Source organism: Mirounga angustirostris, unplaced genomic scaffold (assembly GCF_029215605.1).
Source record: "Mirounga angustirostris isolate CCGP_5_RB_7025 unplaced genomic scaffold, mMirAng1.0.hap1 SCAF_3, whole genome shotgun sequence".
NCBI classification, from domain to species: Eukaryota; Metazoa; Chordata; class Mammalia; order Carnivora; family Phocidae; genus Mirounga; species Mirounga angustirostris.
In genome coordinates, this window is record NW_026991711.1 from 130,025,152 (window position 1) to 130,044,053 (window position 18,902).

Below are 18,902 nucleotides of genomic sequence, written 5' to 3' on the forward strand. Positions count from 1 at the left end.
CACTGTCAGGATGATTCAGTGTTAGTTTACTAACTCCAGAGTTAAACTACAGTTTTCGTTGTAGAATGATTTTAGGTCTGAATAATTGAGAACCTGATGTTGAGACAACACTCCTAATTCTAAAAGTTGTTGGCCATTATTTATACAATTCAGAATCTTAAAGGATTTGTGTTACTCTGCACCTAAGTGGGGATATTATTTGTATTCCCTTGAATGTAAAAGTATTTGATAGGCGGTGTCAGAAGTAGTTACTGGCAGAATAAAAGAGTCCATGCACTGGTCATTTATTCATTTACTTGACAAACATCTATTAAACACAAACATTGGTGATAGGTACTAGGGACACAGAGATGGCAAAAGTAGTATCTTTGCCTCAAAAGATTAAGTCTTGTGCTATATGTCTTCTAGAGACAAAATAGTTTCATGTTGCACTTATAAAAAAGTAGTAACCTGACCTTTAAAAACACAAATATTTGGCTTCAATAAAAAGACATTACTTCTATGTTAGTATTAAGGAGCTGCACCAAATGAAAGGTGTGATAGTTGACGTTACAGGGATCCTCTGGAACATTTCAAACCAAGATTCACTGGAATTTGTTCTCTGATGACTTCTCCCCATCAGTGTCAAGAGCTAACCTTCATTTTGTTATGGAGAAATCATTCATTCATTATTTTTAAACAATATTTATTGAGTACCTGTGACATACCCAGCCCTGATAGGCTGTAATGCAATCATTCACTAATGCCAGCCTGAGCATATGGAGTACTCTGAATATGGAGCCTCATTTTTCCCTTGGGTTCGCCCCTAAGTCTTCCCCCAATCTCTGTTTACAGTGTTACCCTTTTTTCCTAAAAGGAATGTGTTCCATTTCTTATTGTGGGCTGTCTGCAGTTAGATTAGGTATGACTAAGCTTCAGTTTTTCCGATTGCCATGTTTCAACATCCTGCAAATGAAAAGATCAGTATCTTCAGCTCCCTAATATGTAACAATTTTATTCGAGTCAGATGAATTGGAATGAGAGGATAATTTGGTCATATCTTAGTCAATTACACGTACCTAAACACAGCTATATTATCAAAGAGTCTAACCAAAAGACAAAGGATAAGAAATTAGAAGTCTGAAAAATTAAAATATGTGTAATAAATATTCTCACTTTGACATTTCATCTTAAAACTAAATATATTTAAATTTTAAGGACAAAGATATCGTGATTATCTGTCTACTATTGTGATACACCTGGTGAGCAGGAGAAGAATTCAACAAACTTCAAGCATTTTATAATATATAATCCTTGATTTAACTGTTTCAGTCAAATTAAAAAATAGTCCTGAAACTGGTTCTAAGAAGATAGACATATCTAATATTTATGCCTCTATCACTGATACTGTTAAATTACATGAGACAAAAGCGTTTTCAGTCTCATAGTTATCATATATAAATAGTTTTACTTCATCAGCATCACTATGCCAAGTAAATATTTTAAATAAAGAAAATGATTTTCATAAAATAAAGGAACCAGCTTCCCAGAGCAGATCCATATAATCCTTAGCTCAAATATGAGTAGAGTGTTTCTAGTACTGACTACAATATCCACTTTGTAGTAGTTCAACATACTTCAGTGTGCATTTTATCATGTGCTTACCTCATCCCCTTTATAAAGTAGCTCTTATCAGCTCAGCCATTTCCTAATGTTATGCACTAATGGTAATAACATTGTAACAGGTCCGGGAATGCTGTGGCCCAAACTACTCTGATTCCATGTGGCACTCATACCTGGCCCTGTGTCATTCCTGCAGCATTTTAAGACCAGGCTAAAGACTTGGATCCCTTTATTTTTAGCTGATCCCTTTAACACCCTGACCTGGCTAAAGTTTGTTGTATGTCAAGGTTCAAAACAACTTCTTTCTATTATATTTTTCTTTTGGTGGTATTTGATGTAGCCTAAAGGAAACCAAAGTGACTGCCAAAGATTCACTTCTCCCCGTATTAACGGGACAGGTAAGAGTGCCAGAGTAACAAGTAGTTTCCAAATGCACAATGAAACACAGGGGTGCATTGGCCAAAGAGAATGCAAAATACCAGCTCTTGCTATAAAGCTAACAATGTGCTGCTCTTTTCTGAATTAGAAAACTATAGAATATATTTAATAACAACTAGTGGTATATGTTTTCATGTCAATGAAAAGTGGATAAATTTAGATTGTTGCTGTTTATGTGCATTGGATCAATCTTTTCTGCATTTGACATGAAAATACACTTGTGCAGCTTTCGTTGGTTGGGTCACAATTTTAGAATAAAACAAACTATACCATTTGCAAGCTAATTTACAAAAGCAAGATCACAGATGACCATATGACTCTGGCAGCTTACAAAGCTCTCTTCAGGATTTTATTTCAGAATCTGTATACATGGGCTTAATCAAAAATTATTTAAGTTGTTAGCACCATATTTTTAAAGAAAAAAATACGCTGTGGCACTGCATCTAATCTTGTGACCCCCACCTCTCCTAAGCGGACTGGCATTATGTTTAAGATACTCTTGAATTACAGATCAAGAAAATGCATACAGAAGACTTGAGGGCACGCCTATAATTTTTATATTATAAAGAAAATATTTTAAAAGATTTTCTGTGGAATTGATTTTCAGAAGCTAAATGCAACTAGTTCATCCGAAGGCAGCACAGTTGATATAGGAGCTCCCGCTGAGGGAGAGCAACCTGAGGTAGAACCCGAAGAATCCCTTGAACCTGAAGCCTGTTTCACGGAAGGTAAGTGGGAACAGTGCATGTGAGCTCACTGGACCCCTTTACCTATCTCTTTCCCCATCCTCTAATCATCTCTATCTAGTGACCATTCGTTTATTTGTTTGGTTTTTGTTTTTTTTCTGTATCAAAACAAAGATAATTTTTTAGAAGATTTATGTGATCAGACATTCCTATTTTTGTGCATACTGTTCAACTAAGAAATGCTGCTAACTATATGGGTGTTTTAGTGGCCTCCTAGAATATCGAATCAGAGAGAATGACAAATCAAACCTATCTCTCATTAGCTTTAAAAAAAAAAAAGGAAGAAAAAATTTAAGGTCCAAGAGGTAATTTATTGTTTACTGTTTTGTCAGCTTACAATGGGGAGTAAATGACAAGTGTACATTTAAAACTGTCCATGAGTAATGGTTATTTGTATCTGTCAAGATTAATTTTTTTACTTGTTCTGAATGATAATAGATAATAGATAATGAAATGCCAAAATACACTATGAGTTTTTAATATGGGACACCATGCCCTCAGGCCACTAATACCAAGAGGATTTTCTGAAGAAAGCTAAAATTATGTAATTTGAGGTGTGGATCAGTTATCTCTTGAACAATAATACTGTATATCTAACAACCCAGAACTTCTTAGCATATAGCAAAAAAACGTATATTTTTGCTCACAAGTCCATGGCCAGCCAGATGGTTTTGCTGATCTCGGATAGGCTCTCTTCCAAGCCTGAGGTTTCGCATGGACTCTTGGGCTGACTCAGCTCCACTCCACTCTTAATCTTGTCCTCCGCACAGCGAGCAAGTATGTTCGTGGGGTGAAGGCACAGGAGCAGGAGAGGAAGCCTAACTGCCAAGCCTCCTCTTTGCCAGGTTTGCTCCTGTCCTGTTCACCAAAGCAAAGTCACCTGGCCAATCCAGACTGTGTGGGAATGCACCACTAATGATCAAAGAGACAGAAAAATTTAGTACAATTTCTTCCCACAAGATAAGAAATTCTCTTCATTTCTTATATAAATCCCTATTGTAGGTACAGGAACATTTCTCTAAAACCCTGGATATCACTTCACATTTAACTCATTTTTTTAGTTAACAGCTGTTTAATAATGCATATCATGTCTTAGTCTCAAATCAATACTATATAGCAATTGCTTAAGCAAAAATTTAAAAATAGTGACATGCCTCAGGGCTGCCTGGGTGGCTCACTGCCCTAAGCAACCGACTCTTGATTTTGGTTCAGGTCATGATCTCAGGGTCGTGAGATCAAACCCAGCATTAGGCTCCGCACTCAGTGGGGAGTCTGCTTGGGTTTCTCTCTCTGTCTCCCTCTACCCCCTCCCCCTCTCTAAAATGAATAAATAAATCCTTAAAAAATTAAAAATAAAGATAGTGACTGTCTCAGATTGTTACTAGTAATGCAATTTTATTACAACTAATTCTAAAAGTGTTTCATTTGGGTTATGCATGTTTACATTAAGAACACTAAAGCTGTTTTAATTTAAAATTCAAGCAAATTTTAGAATATGTAATTACACAGATGTTAGAAATCACAATTGACGTCAATGGATTCTTTCAAGGTTGTTACATAAGATTATTTTGCATATACTTGTTGATTTTGGACTTTAATGCATTGGTGAAAATAAATACTTAAATATTAATTGTGAATTTTTAAATAATTTCAGAGGGAGAGCTATTTGTTCAGCATAAGTTATGAGGGAAGTCACTCTTTGCTATTTTCTTCAAAAAGTCTTCATACATTCCAGTGCAGTTACTTGATTATGAAAAAATATATGACTTCCCAAAACATTCAAGTGGTATATCACAAAAATAATTTCTGTGGAATTAGTTTTTACTCTTAGCTAGCTTATCTTTAGGGTCACAATAGATTCATGAATACTACAATAATAAGGAAATAATAAGTAATTATGCAATAATAATTATGGTACTATCAACATTTGTCTTTTGTAAAGTTTAAAAAACCACTTAAGTATGAAATATTTTAGAATATATTCTCTGTAGGATATAGAATAACAACATTATAGAAAATAATAATGAATAATATGTAGATGCCCACCAACCAACTTTAACAATTTGAATACTTTTGTCATATTTGCGTCAGACTTTTTATTTAAGATAAAACAGATGGAGTTTAGGCCCATTTTGTTCCCCTTCCTTATCCCATTTTCTTCCTTTCTTCTCAGAAATAAACTAATGTCTCAAATTTGGCATTCATCATTCCCGCGAAAATTGGTCTTTTTCTCTTAAACTGTTTTTTCATCTCATATCCTCTCTAGAGAAAAAAAAAAAAAAAACCTAAATTTAGTTCCATTTAATTTAATACAATGAATATTTTCAGGGCATATAAATCTTCTTGATCTTTTGGGAAACAGGAGTATGAAAAAGATCTTGCCCTCAAAGAAACAACAAATACAATGCTATTTATTTCTTAGATGAGAAGCTAATAACATTTTATAGCACATCGTTAAATTTTCATGAAACAAAGGATATGATCTCTCCGACTGACATTATAAAGTAGCATCTGATAAATATCTGTGCAGTAAAATATTATGCTCTTTTCAAGATGAGGTTTCCATTTTTCTATTCATTGATCAAGAGCCCTCTCCATGGTTAAAGCCTTATCTCATGACTCATCTCCCACACCCCAGCATCCTCCTATTCTGTGTGCCGCCAGGTCCTGTCAGCTCAATGGTATCTTCTGATTCCTTACCACTGTCACCACAGTTACCCTTGTTTGAATCTCATGCATTCTTTTTTTTTCGTGCACTCTTAACTCCTTTTTCATCTTCTTTCTTCTATCCATCCAGTGCCTTTTATAGGCAGAGATCATTCTAAATCAGTGTTTTTATCAGGTAAATCTTCACAACTCCCAAATAAATCCTTCAATGTTTTACTCATTGGACAGTATATAAAATCTAAAGTCTCCAGCTGACTCCCCAGTTCCTTTTTTCAGATTGGCTCTTAAGTGTTTTTTCTAGTCTTGACTCCTAATTCTTTCCTTCATGCAACTTCTAGACCTATCATTGAGTTTTATTGATGTCATTGTTTCTCCATTCCTTTATAGCTCCTGTGCCAGATCTGTTCTTACATATCCCTCAAAGTCTAAGCTGAAATTCATTTCCTCTGTAAAGCTCAATATCAGAAATTAATCTATACCAATCAACTCTCACCATACCTTATTTAATTTGTGAATTTTTTTTTGCTTTCTATAACTATAGAATTTGTGAACAAAAGTCCCCTACTTAAAATGCACACTTAAAAAAAAAAGATTTTATTTATTTATTTATTTGAGAGAGAGAGGGAGCATGGGGGGGAATGGGCAGAGGGAGAGGGACAAGCAGACTCCCCACTGAGCAGGGAGAGGACACAGGCTTGATCCCAGGACCCTAGGATCATAACCTGAGTCGAAGGCAGATGCTTAACAGACTGAGCCACCCAGGCGCCCCTAAAGGGCACACTTTTTTAAGAGAAAGTCCATGTTTACACATTCTACTATTATACTTTGTCCAATACAACTCCTTGAATGCAATAGAGATTTAATAAATATTTGTTGATAAGCCTTTGATGTAGTAATCCACAAATTACGCAAAGATGTTTATAATATTGTTGCTGATAATAGCCAAAATTAAAGCAACATATTCAATAATAGTGGAATAATTCTATAAATTCTGGTTAAGTCTGGTAATCTTATTTAGAGAAGTATTGTGAAACCTTTCACAGTTCTATTTACATACAATAAAAGGGAAATATGTATATTATACCATTAAGGGAACTATTTAGAATTCAAATGTCAATGTATGAATGGAATCATAAGGATAAGATGGAAATATCAACTTTTGGTGATTTTATTTTCTTTCTGTTTTTCTATATGTTTTTATGATGTAATATAATCCATTACAATAATCACATATACATAAAAATATTTGTTGAATGAGTGATTTTAAAAACCGTGCAGATGATTTCCATTTGTGTAAGTGGAAACCATCTTAAAAATAGTTACTGACAATATATCAGGTAATAATGTAGATGAGTCTTCCACCAATACAAATGTACGTAATCAAAGAGTAACTATTTTTTCTTCATTTACTTTGACTTATTGTAGACTGTGTGCGGAAGTTCAAGTGTTGTCAGATAAGCATAGAAGAAGGCAAAGGGAAACTCTGGTGGAACTTGAGAAAAACTTGCTATAAGATAGTGGAGCACAACTGGTTTGAAACCTTCATTGTCTTCATGATTCTACTCAGCAGTGGGGCACTGGTAGGTGACATACGATCTACTCCTTTTCTTTTACTGAAACTCTTTACCTTCCCCCTTAATGAACCTCTTGTTGTATGTTTTTAAAATATGGTGCTTGTGAAGTACGGAACATTGTGTGATATTCTTAGCACAGTGTGAGCCTCAGTAAATAGCAATTTTTATTGTTGTGGAGTAGGTCTCAGATTGAATCAAACTCAGATTATGGTTTCTATAATATTTAAAGAAAGATATTTCTGACTTTGAGTCATCAGAGGCAGTTCTTATTAAGAGTGATTATGCAGACAAGATATGGGATCATCAGCTAAATATCAAACTGCTTAACATAAGCTCCATTTTGCAGGGAATTCACTTGTCTTGTTCATGCTGATTCACTAGTGCCAGTCATAGTGAATGGCAAATAGTAGACTGACTTAATTCCTGACTAGTAGCAAAGTGAAAGCATTAAAACTTAATTTATGTCCGATTTCATTCAGTGGAAGGGTCAGTTTGGTCAAAATATTAATTAACATATGAAAATAGTATGACCCGTTTTCCCATTTGGTGATACAAATGTGGCTGCATTTCTTTTATTTTTTCAATTAGTCACTACAGGGTTTGGTGAGTCGATTTCATTAGGATTATAGTCTTGTATCTGGAGACCTCTAAGCCTGCCTCTACTTTGACTAAGAGTCCTGCGTCTTGCCATGTACTTGAGCAAAGAGGGTCAGCCCTGCGCTTTTAATGCCAGTAGAGAGGGAACTCTGAAGTCTCACCAGTAACTAGTGCCTTTGCTGTCTTAGCTCTTGGTTCTCAATCATACCCAGTCAAAACTCACCAAGGTGCATCACCATGCTGGCACAATGGCTGGCTTCTGAGGGGCTTCCAGCTTCAGCTATAAATTGAGCTGGAGAGACTTTAGGCCCTTGTGCCCTGATCACAAGCCCAGATCCCCCTTTTCTCCAAAAAAAGAAAATTTTCTTTTGTCCTTAATCCAGGCCACCAAGTTATCCTGATAGTTTTTCCTATAAGGCAACTGAGTAGGATAAGTTATCTTTTCATTCCAGAACACCCAGAGACTCCTGAAAATGAATTCCCCACACTGTCTCAAGAGCTCTGCAAAATGTCGCAGAGCCTGGCGGAGGGGGCTTCCCCACATGCACCACACACGTGCCCATGCTGAAGGAGAGAAATAGAGAGGTGAAAGTGATAACCCTCTGTTCCTCTTTCCTCAGGCTATGGGGGCGGGTGGGGGGGGGGGTGTCTCCTTGCCTTACATTTGCATTGCTGAGAGAAAACATTCTAGTATAATGAACAAAGCAGATCTACTCACACATGACTTTCTGCCTCCTGCTGTAGAGAGAAGCACCTGACAGTTTCTCAATATTTTTAAGCTCTTTGGGATATCCTGATACCCTAATTTAAAAATTACTTGAATTCATTGGTTGACTGAAGTGTGCCTGCAGATGACCCTAAAGCACAATGCCACCATGGGGAACACGAAGCCTTCCAGACGCGGGCCCCTGAGACGAAGCTTGCTGAAGGTTTGCTCTATTGAGACATCAGTTAGAGACAAGTTTATGACAATGAAGTTACATGGAATTTTCTCACTCACAGGCCTTTGAAGATATATATATTGAGCAGCGAAAAACCATTAAGACCATGTTAGAATATGCCGACAAAGTTTTCACTTACATATTCATCCTGGAAATGCTTCTCAAGTGGGTCGCGTACGGTTTTCAGATGTATTTCACCAATGCCTGGTGCTGGCTGGATTTCCTGATTGTTGACGTGAGTGTTCTGCACTTCTGTGCTTCATTCCATTGCCATGTGATGGTAGTTCTAGCAATGGTGACTGGCACACAGTAGGCACTCAGTAAATATGTAAATATAAATGATGATTCCCATTTTCCCAACGAGAAGATACCCCAAAATATTTTTTTGCTGATTTAAATTCATATACTTTCATAGGTGAAACAGTCAAATGCTGCCTTACTATACTTATTGATTTCGTTTCAAATCAATATTTAAATTCCAAGTTATACAGAATAATATATTAATGTAGAAGTTTTGCTTTTTTCACCCTTACCTTTGACACAATAACTATTTAAATTCCTCACAGTTATCTTTGACATTAGTGTTTTTGTTATCACCAGAGCTTATTGAGAAGTGTTTGTCCCACAGATGGGTTACTAATTACAAAGAAACTTGGAAGTCAAAAAAGCAGGAGACATACTTCTTGATTTGTATGATGGTTGAAACAGATTGTCTGTGGGCCAGTTATTTAAAAGTTGTATTAAACTGCACTGGTGTTGAAAATAAAGTAAGATGGAGTACCAGAATATAAAAGTCTTTACAAAATTGAATACCAGGTTACTCCATGATTTCTGAGGGAGAATTTTGAAGAAGATCTTACCTTTTATTCACAAATATAAAATCTTAATTGAGCAAAAAAATTAAAAATCATTTTCATTTAGTTCTGGAGGTTTACTTCTTAAATACCTTTTAAATTAGTAGTCCATTCATAATGGCTAAAAAGAAACTTGGAAGTCCTTTTGTTTAGAAAAGACTAGGCAAGCCAGTGGGGACAGGGGACAGGCACATGGGGGAGGTGACAGGATGATGTTCACAGCCAACAAAGGAGGAGGAGGACCCTGGAATTTGCAAGAAAGCACAAGTGCTAACTAGTGCATTTTAAAGATAATATTCTGTTGATTGTAATTCCATGGAAATTAAAGACATACTTTTAACTTGAAATATTTTGATATATAAAATTTACTTATCATGCTAGCAAAATAAAAAAATGGAGACTTTCATGGAGAAAGTTATTTTTTTATAGTTTCAAATGAAAAAGTATCAACTTTGGGGGCACCTGGGTGGCTCAGTCGGTTAAGCTGCTGCCCTCGGCCCAGGTCATGATCCCAGGGTCCTGGGATCCTCAGCAAGGGTCCTCCGCAGGGAGCCTGCTTCTCCCTCTCCTCCCCAGTCATGCTCTCTCTGGCTATCTCTGTCTCTCTCTCTCAAATAGATAAATAAATAAAATCTTAAAAAAAGAAAAGAAAAGAAAAAATATCAACTTTTAATCCAATTTGAGCTTTCTAAGCACCAAACCAAAGAAACGAAATATGAGGAAAAGAGAGTTCTTTGAATTTAAGAGAGAGGAGTATCTTTATTATATTTTTTTCCTAATCTGTCTATAGCAAATCTACTATTAAATATAATATATAAGGCTACATGCAGAATTATATCAAAACTTTTCTGGCAATAAAAGAAGACAATAAATAAATATTTAAAACCACATATGATTGGATATTACACAATGGAAAAATATACCAATTCTTTTATTTGTATAATTGGATTACTGATGATACTTAAAAAAATTTTTTTATATGTGATCATGATACCTTGGAGAATTTATAATAAAAATACCTGATATATAATGTACCTGTGTAACATTAAAGGCATTAAATCAAAATGACCTGAATATAAAGAAATTCTTAGGAGAGATCTAGTTGCCCTGCAGCTGATGCTCATATTACTGAGCATATCCTGATATTTACCTTCTTAGATTTAAGAAAATTATTATGACAATATATTAAACTCATCAATACTTTGCTTTATGTCAAATATATTCTTGATCATCTGTTTTGTTACGGAAGATACAAATATGAATGTCATTTTTCTGACTTGTAAGAGCTTACAGTCGACTAGTGAGGAAAGATACGTATACAACAAGAAGATGACATCTGTATTAGAAGTGCCATTCACTTCACTGAGGAAGGAGGCAAGGCTTTATGAGGCAGCGCCCTTGTGAGCTGGAGTTTGAGGGCTGAGAATGTCAGCAGATACAGATAAGGGGAAGAACACCAAAGCATTAAGACCCATGCATGCCAAGCAGGGCCTGTGCAAGCAACAAATAATCCTAGAGGGTAAGAACAGTGCCATGGGGTGAGGGAAAGTGTTTTCTAATTGGATGACAAGGTAAGAAAGGTAAGTTGGACAAGAGTTTAAAGAACTGTGATGCCATCCAAGGAGATGTAGGCCTCTGATCTAGTTCAAGAAGCCACTGAAGCATTATCTATGGAAAGTGACAAGAAAAGCTTGATCTTTTAGGGAGAGAAATTTGGTGCAGTTGTGAATGATGGAATAGAAAGGGGGTTTTTTAGAGACCAGAAGACCAATTAGGAGATTGTTCCAGGAAGAGGAGAAAGCATAAATGTATCTCCTTCTCACATTCAGCTACACAAGTCACATAAAATTGGGTATTTTACCACTTCTTTTAGTTAGCCAATAAATACTGCCCCTGTTCACAATTTTTTTTCTTATGTCCTACTTTTATCTTTTATCCTTTAGTTTATGTCTATTTCTTATTGATTCTGTCTTCAGGGAAGATAAAGTAAGTAGTCCAGGTCCTCATATTTTATATACAGAAAATCTTCACAACAAATGAAAATCCAGTAACTTTATTTTTCAATTATTAGTGAAGAGAGGGCTCACAAGGCCTAAAATTAAAAGTTTAGATTTTAGGGGCACCTGGGTGGCTCAGTCGGTTAAGCGTCTGCCTTTGGCTCAGGTTATGATCCCAGGGTCCTGGGATTGAGTCCTGCATCAGGCTCCCTGCTTCTCCCTCTACCCTTCCCCCCCTGCTCATGAACTCTCTCTCTCACCTGCTCTCTCTCTCTCTCAAATAAATAAATAAAATTTAGATTTTAGGGAAAATATGTGAACCACTTAAGATAAATTTTTGTAGCTCATTTTTGGCCAAATTTAGAGGGTTTTTTCTATTTCACATTACATGTGCAAAATTAGTGTGAATAAATTTTGTGGAACTTTTCTGTGTGCTTTTTCATAAAAAATGATTTTTTCAAATATCCAATAACATCATACTCTTAAAAAAAGCTCTATTACACATCTATTTTTATTTATCTGGTTTTGAAATTCAAGTGTCCTTTAAGACAAAATAGTTTTTCTTAGATTATATAGTTTTAATGAGTTTTCTATGTATTTTCAAGGGAAATCAGACATTTCTGTGCTACCTCTGACAGTTGTTCTTTTCCTTTTTAGTTGAGATTTTAGAATTTCTATCAACTACATTAGTCATCTGTATAAATGACTAAAACCATTGTTCTGGCAATTTCTAATTAGTCATACTGAAATCTCAATTTTTCTTTTTTTTGGTTAATTATTTTAATTTGACCTAGTTCGTGGTTTGATGCCCTCATACTGAAGTTGCGGAAAGACAAAGCCACTTTCAGAGGCCTAGATCTTTCTGAGTGTGTTTGTGTTCAGATTCATCAGTGGTTTGCTTAGTTCACCTTTGTACTTACACTAAGTTTTAGTCATCTCCCTTTTGGGTCAGCTAAATAATAGGAGAGATGATAAAAGTTTACAGATCTGTAGGTGAAGATTGCATTTCAGTGGGATTCTTATTCTTGTTTTGCATTTAATTTAAAGAAAAAAACTGTTCTTATCAAGAATCTTTGCAAAGAGAACATGTGTAGCTTCTTTCTCATAAGTTTATGGCAGTGGTTCTCAAAGTATGGCTCATAGACCAGTATCTTTAGCCTTACCTGGAAACCTGACGATTCTCAGGCCCCACCCCAAAACTGCTGAATCAGACTCTGCCAGTAATCTGTGTTTTCAACAAGCCCTCCAAGTGATTTTGGTACTCACTAAAGGTTGCGAACTACTGGTTTATTGCAGAGCAAGGTGGAACCGGGTAAGCGTCTTTGTCTGTAAATGAGAAAACCATGTTGCTTTCTCTGTATAGGTGTCATTGGTTAGCTTGACTGCAAATGCCTTGGGTTACTCAGAACTTGGTGCCATCAAATCCCTCAGAACACTAAGAGCTCTGAGACCTCTGAGAGCCTTATCCCGGTTTGAAGGAATGAGGGTAAGACCGCATGCCTTAGAATTTGCTGGAATTATCATTGAGAACAGACTGACACTTTGTACCCCAGAAATGACAAATCCGTGGAGAATTTATATCTTGTACATTCACACTGACATAACCTATCAATCAGTATTTGTCCGACATCGTAAACTTGACACTGTTGGAGACACAGAATAGAATGCCGAAGTGATAGCTTCTTGTTAGAAACAATTAGATTGCTCGTAAGTAGATTTTTCACTCTGTGGGAAATCTCTATCATGTTGTGTAGACTTCTGATGTGAGTCAAGATTAGTTAGTTCATTCCATTTGTAAATGTGCAGGAAATTCCGCTGACTGTAATTTAAAACCCCAAAGGATTCCTCATCATTTTTTCATTGCTCCATGTGATGTGTTTGAGCCTTTTAAAATCCGAATCTGGCCCTTTAGCTTTCAAACAGGCTGAGGTGGCTAAGAAGTAGGTCAGCTGTGGAAATCCAATACTCATTTAGAAAGGTGGTACAAAGGAAGAAGGAGGAATTTGTGCTACCATTTGTCACCCCCTGCGGGGCACAAAACCTGAGACCAACACATCCTCAGCACAGAGGAAATGATGACATCCTATCTCTGTGGATTTTGCTATTATAAAAGAAACTGTTAGAAAATGATGCTTTTTCTGATAATTTGAAAGTCTTTACCTGCGACTTTCTCTGAATGTTGCAATCATAAACAGAAGTGAATGATGTGTGTAGGTGTGTGTGTTTGTGTGTTGGTGTGCTCATGAAGAATTGGTAGCTGTTAAATTCTTTTCACTTTACCAATTTAAAATCACCGTTTTTGCAGTAGTTTTAATTTTAAAAGGGCAATTAAACTCTCAGTATTAGAATAATTTTCATATTTTCTGTACCAAATTTACATAGATAAGGACCTAAATTGCCAGCCATTCCATACATCTGACTATCTTGGAAAACACATGTATTATGTCTTTGCTCTCCAGTTTTTTTTTTTTTTTTTAACTCTGTTAACCAGAATCTCCTCACATTTGCAGAGCATTTGTTGTAGTGAACTTAAAAATAAACTGTCAAGGGGCGCCTGGGTGGCTCAGCCATTAAGCGTCTGCCTTCGGCTCAGGTCATGATCCCAGGGTCCTGGGATCGAGCCCCGCATCGGGCTCCCTGCTCGACGGGGAGCCTGCTTCTCCCTCTCCCGCTCCCCCTGCTTGTGTTCCCTCGCTGTATCTCTGTCAAATAAATAAATAAAATCTTTAAAAAAAATAATAAAATAAACTGTCAAGTCTACAAGTACCTCTACATTATCAGAGAGTTGAAGTTCTCATAATAACACTATAATAAGTTCTTGAAAAGTTACTTTCATTTAAAAATACTTTAAAATATTGGGGCGCCTGGGTGGCTCAGTTGGTTAAGCGACTGCCTTCGGCTCAGGTCATAATCCTGGAGTCCCGGGATCGAGTCCCGCATCGGGCTCCCTGCTCGGCAGGGAGTCTGCTTCTCCCTCTGACCCTCCCCCCTCTCATGTGCTCTCTCTCATTCTCTCTCTCTCAAATAAATAAATAAAATCTTTAAAAAAAAATATTATTCTTTACTGAATAGGCTCCAGGTGCCAATTTGCAGGTGAGTTGTGCCTTTTGCCAAGTACCCGTCTGGTATGATTGGTTGTAAGATATCGTTACTCGTATATTTATATATGTGTGTGTATGTATGTATGTACGTATGTGTGTGTGTGTGTGTATGTATTTTTATGTATTTTTATCCCATAAGTGAGTGGAGGAAGATTAATGCATGTATTTCTTATATTTTACATCCTGCTCCTTGATAAAGTCTATTGCTGAAGTAGGTTAGGTGCACTCGCACAGAACACGATTTTTAGCTAAATATTTCCTTGAGGGATAATTTTAAAAAGTGCTGAAAAATGTTTCCTGAAAGCCCTAGTTAATTGAGAAAGCTGCAAGTAACAAAGTCATTAAGTGAAAACCCTGGGCTCAAATTGCGATGCTTTAGGAGAATTTTCTTCTGAAAGGGATTCCCCAAAGGGGGATCAGAGAAATGAAATAACTTGCCCAAAGGCGCACAGCTAATTTGTGATGTAAACTGGGACACAGAGCTCCTGACTTCCAAACCTTTTCCCCCTGTCACGTATTCGATTTCCATGCTTCGATCTCTTTGCTCCGAAGTTGTAGCTGTAGGGTGACCCTAGACTACACTGCTTGGGACAGTCCTGGCTTATACTTGCTTTCTCAGAATAATTATTATCAGTGTTCCCTTTTGCCCTGGAAATTAACCCTCACGTGTTGTTCTCTTTCACTTTCAAATTTTGGATAGTAAATTTTATGGTTTGCAAATGTTCGGAAATTATGATATTCACACGCTGACACTGTTGCTGTTGCCATGTCACTATTTGCATTTATAATCAGTTCCATTCTTTGATGAACATCTGCTCTGTGTATGTTCTTACCTCTTGAGAAAACATTCCACGACATAAAATAGATTTTATATCATTCTGAACTGTAATTGTAAGATTTTTTATTGGAGCTACCAGGTACTAGTTTCTGCCCAATATTTAGCTTTAGGAACAGGTATATTTTCTGTCACTTGACTGCTGTTCTTTTAATAGTGTTCAAAAACGGTTGTTGAGTTTTCACTTATTTTCCCTTCTCGTTTCTGCGCCAGGTTGTGGTGAATGCTCTTTTAGGAGCCATTCCATCCATAATGAATGTACTTCTGGTTTGTCTGATCTTTTGGCTAATATTCAGCATCATGGGAGTAAATCTCTTTGCTGGCAAGTTTTATCATTGTATTAACTACACCACTGGAGAAATGTTTGATGTAAGTGTGGTCAACAACTACAGCGAATGTAAAGCCCTCATAGAGAGCAATCAAACCGCCAGGTGGAAAAATGTGAAAGTAAACTTTGATAATGTAGGACTTGGATATCTTTCTCTGCTTCAAGTAGTAAGTAATCACTTTATTATTCTCTGTGATTTATTATTAAAATGAATCTGAAATCGTCTCTCTCAATATTTGCAAATACATACTTCCTCAAGCCCATCTGCCTAGATTCTTTCTGATCAGTGCTGAACTCTCTTTTCGGCATCACGCTGGAAACTGGACTGCTCTACAAAGTTTATGGTCTCTGGGGTAGCTGGTATGGAGATTTTTCAAGAACAAATCATGATTAGTGATTGGCAATAATACCAAAAGAATAAGAATGGAAAGCATTAAGATCAAACAATGCAGCATATTTTCAACTTGTGTGATGCTATTTTATCAAATTTCATGTTATATTCTTATAGGTATATCAGATATGATATACCTATAAAAGCATAAAATATGCTTTTATGATAGCATATTGTTATAATCGCTCATGATTTATAGATTTATAGATGAATGTAAAGTTGAAGTATTTTCTATGCATCTATTACAAAACTTTGCCCAGATTTTAAAGACTAACCCCAGACTTTTATATACCTGTTTTTGAATGATTGAATTGGTCAATCTGATACTTAATTTCTTTTCTAAAATTATGATTTGTGGGGGAAAAATTAAATGGTATGACTTTTTTTACAGGCCACATTTAAGGGATGGATGGATATCATGTATGCAGCTGTTGATTCACGAAATGTAAGTCTTTTTTAGAGGGAAGATTGTTTAATTTGATCCAGTGACTATTTCCACAGTGTTGTAATTTACTAATAAATAAAACAATGGGTCAATTTATAGAAAACATCTATATTACAAAAAAAATATTCAACCTTGCATTATTTCTTCCAAAATTTGATTTGAATGTTTTTCTCTACTCACTGTAAGTCTTCTAACACATCTTTTCTAGTATCTAGCGTGGCACCGAGCACTTAAAATTTTGTTGATTTTGCAAAATGAGACATTTTATTTTTGGCTCTGATAGTTCTGGACATTAGTGCATTAGAAGCCCTCAATCTGTACATGCACTTTCTTTATCTGTCACAGATTTCTTCCGTCTTTTTATCTTCCCTGGAATAGGAAGAATCTGGCTAATGGTGGAAAAAAACAAACAGAAAACTTTACAGTGTTTCTCTCTGGGAAGTGAGATTTTGTGATAGAAGGAACGGGCCTTCACAATCTGCCTTAGACACCTCAGCACTTTTGAAAATTTTGTACAGTTTTCATTAATTTTTCACTATTTAACAATGGAGGAGGAAATCACATTTTAAAAAAAGAGATTGGCTTCTGGTATATTGTCAGAGCATAGTAATTAAATTCGAAATGTTATTTTCCTAGCACCAATAACCAGGTGGTAACTGAGAAAGAATTCCTGAGTTGCTGGGGTTTTTTTTTTACCTTATTAAAAAAAAAAAGAGAGAGAGCAAGCATGAGAACTTGCATTGTATCTCTGTGAGTACTATCAGGAATCCCAGTCATGTGCTTTTTTGAATAATACTAATAACTTACTACTTATTACTACTCACTCTGCTAAGGGCTTTCTTACACAATCCCATTTAATCTTAAATAACAACGTTATTGTGTGGTTGATAATTAACTCCATTTCACTATTGAAGCAAAGAGGCTCAATGCGTTAAGTGGTAGTACATGTTTTTGAACTCTGACCACAAACAATGGGCTCATAACCACTTTCTTGTACAGTAGTTTCCTACCTGCTTTGAATAATTCATTTAGAGTTCTCTCTACCTTCCTTAGCAGCAGCCTGATACGCAACTTTCTTTTGGTTTCTTCCTTAGTAACTTAGCGAACAGTAGCTACATAACTCCTCAGCGTTCAAGCATTTTACAAATGATGAAATCCAAGTGGACACTAAAATTATGAAAAGTTGCTCGCTCTTAATCTCAGTAGTTATCAGAGAAATGCAAATTTAAACCACAACATGGCGTTAACTATACATTTACCTCATTAGCAATATTAAAAAGTATGACAATACCAAGTATTGTCAAAGATAAAGAGCAATAATAACTCTTATGCAGTGCTGACGGGACAAAATGGATAAATATTTCTTTTAAAAAGTTGGGCATTATCACATTATTCAATAAAATTCAAGATCTTCTTTAACCTTGCAGTTTCATTTTTAGCAATGTATCCTACAGAAGCTTGTGTGCAGGCATAGCAGAATCTCAGCATGAGAAAGAACATAACTTTTGGAACTGGCAAAAAACTGGAAACAACTCAAAAGTAGTAGAACTGGACAAATGATTGAATGTTATACAATGATGAAATGATATATGAATACAGCATACATAGCAATGTGGATGAATCTAAAAATATAACAGTTATAACAAATGTATCCACTAGACAAAATATAGACAAAACTAATCTTACTGTTCAAGAATGCATACTTAAGTGTTAACTCTAAAGAAAAAGCGAGGAAAGAATTACCATAAAAGTCAGCATAATGATCGCTTCTAGCAGGGATTATAGAGTTTATATTTGGGAAGGATGCAGCAAGGGTTTCTGAGTTCCTGGCAATGTCCTGCACCGTGAGATTCACTTTATAACAATTTATTACTACATTTTACACTTATGTGCTGTGCACTTTTCTGTATGTATTGTATTCAATTTTAAAATGTTTAAAAATATCATTTTATATCACTGTTCACTGTATACATATATAAATGAAATAAAAGTCTCATCAAAGAATAGGTACTTTTACAATATTTCTAACATTTTCCATTTTACTCTTATTTCATTAGAAAAACATATCATGTTTGGCCTTTACCCTCTAAATTGATTTCATGACACAATGGGTCATTACCTGTATCCATTACCACCTGTGACTGGTTAACTGAATTGGTTAGAACAATATCCTTTGAGACCTGAGCTATAGATTACAGCCAAAGCTCACACCAACTGTCACTCTTTTTTTGACCAAAAGTGTGCTGGGCAAGACAAGGCATCATTGTTACAGAAACTGTGCCTAAAGCCCACTAAGTAGGATGAATCTATAGAATCATTTTCAGAAGGGCATGATCCTACAGATGTACCCATATCCACACATACAATAATAATTCTAGCCTATGAA

The 18,902-nt window shown here is 35.8% G+C and overlaps 1 protein-coding gene across 12 annotated transcripts in view; it reads left to right on the top strand.

The window, feature by feature from the left end:
* The window catches only part of LOC123839343 (sodium channel protein type 2 subunit alpha), an 81,533-nt gene that overhangs the window by 54,410 nt on the left and 8,221 nt on the right, over positions 1 to 18,902 (top strand). For 7 of the 12 annotated variants that reach the window (XM_045868710.3, XM_045868715.3, XM_045868709.3 and 4 more), the window contains 6 exons: positions 2,648 to 2,768; positions 6,879 to 7,033; positions 8,627 to 8,800; positions 12,780 to 12,902; positions 15,566 to 15,847; positions 16,463 to 16,516. In XM_045868710.3, coding sequence (XP_045724666.1) covers positions 2,648 to 2,768; positions 6,879 to 7,033; positions 8,627 to 8,800; positions 12,780 to 12,902; positions 15,566 to 15,847; positions 16,463 to 16,516 — 909 coding nt within the window. Of the gene's footprint in view, positions 1 to 2,647; positions 2,769 to 6,878; positions 7,034 to 8,626; positions 8,801 to 12,779; positions 12,903 to 15,565; positions 15,848 to 16,462; positions 16,521 to 18,902 lie in introns of all 12 variants that reach the window. The other 5 variants (XM_045868717.3, XM_045868711.3, XM_045868718.3 and 2 more) reach the window with 2 other exon arrangements.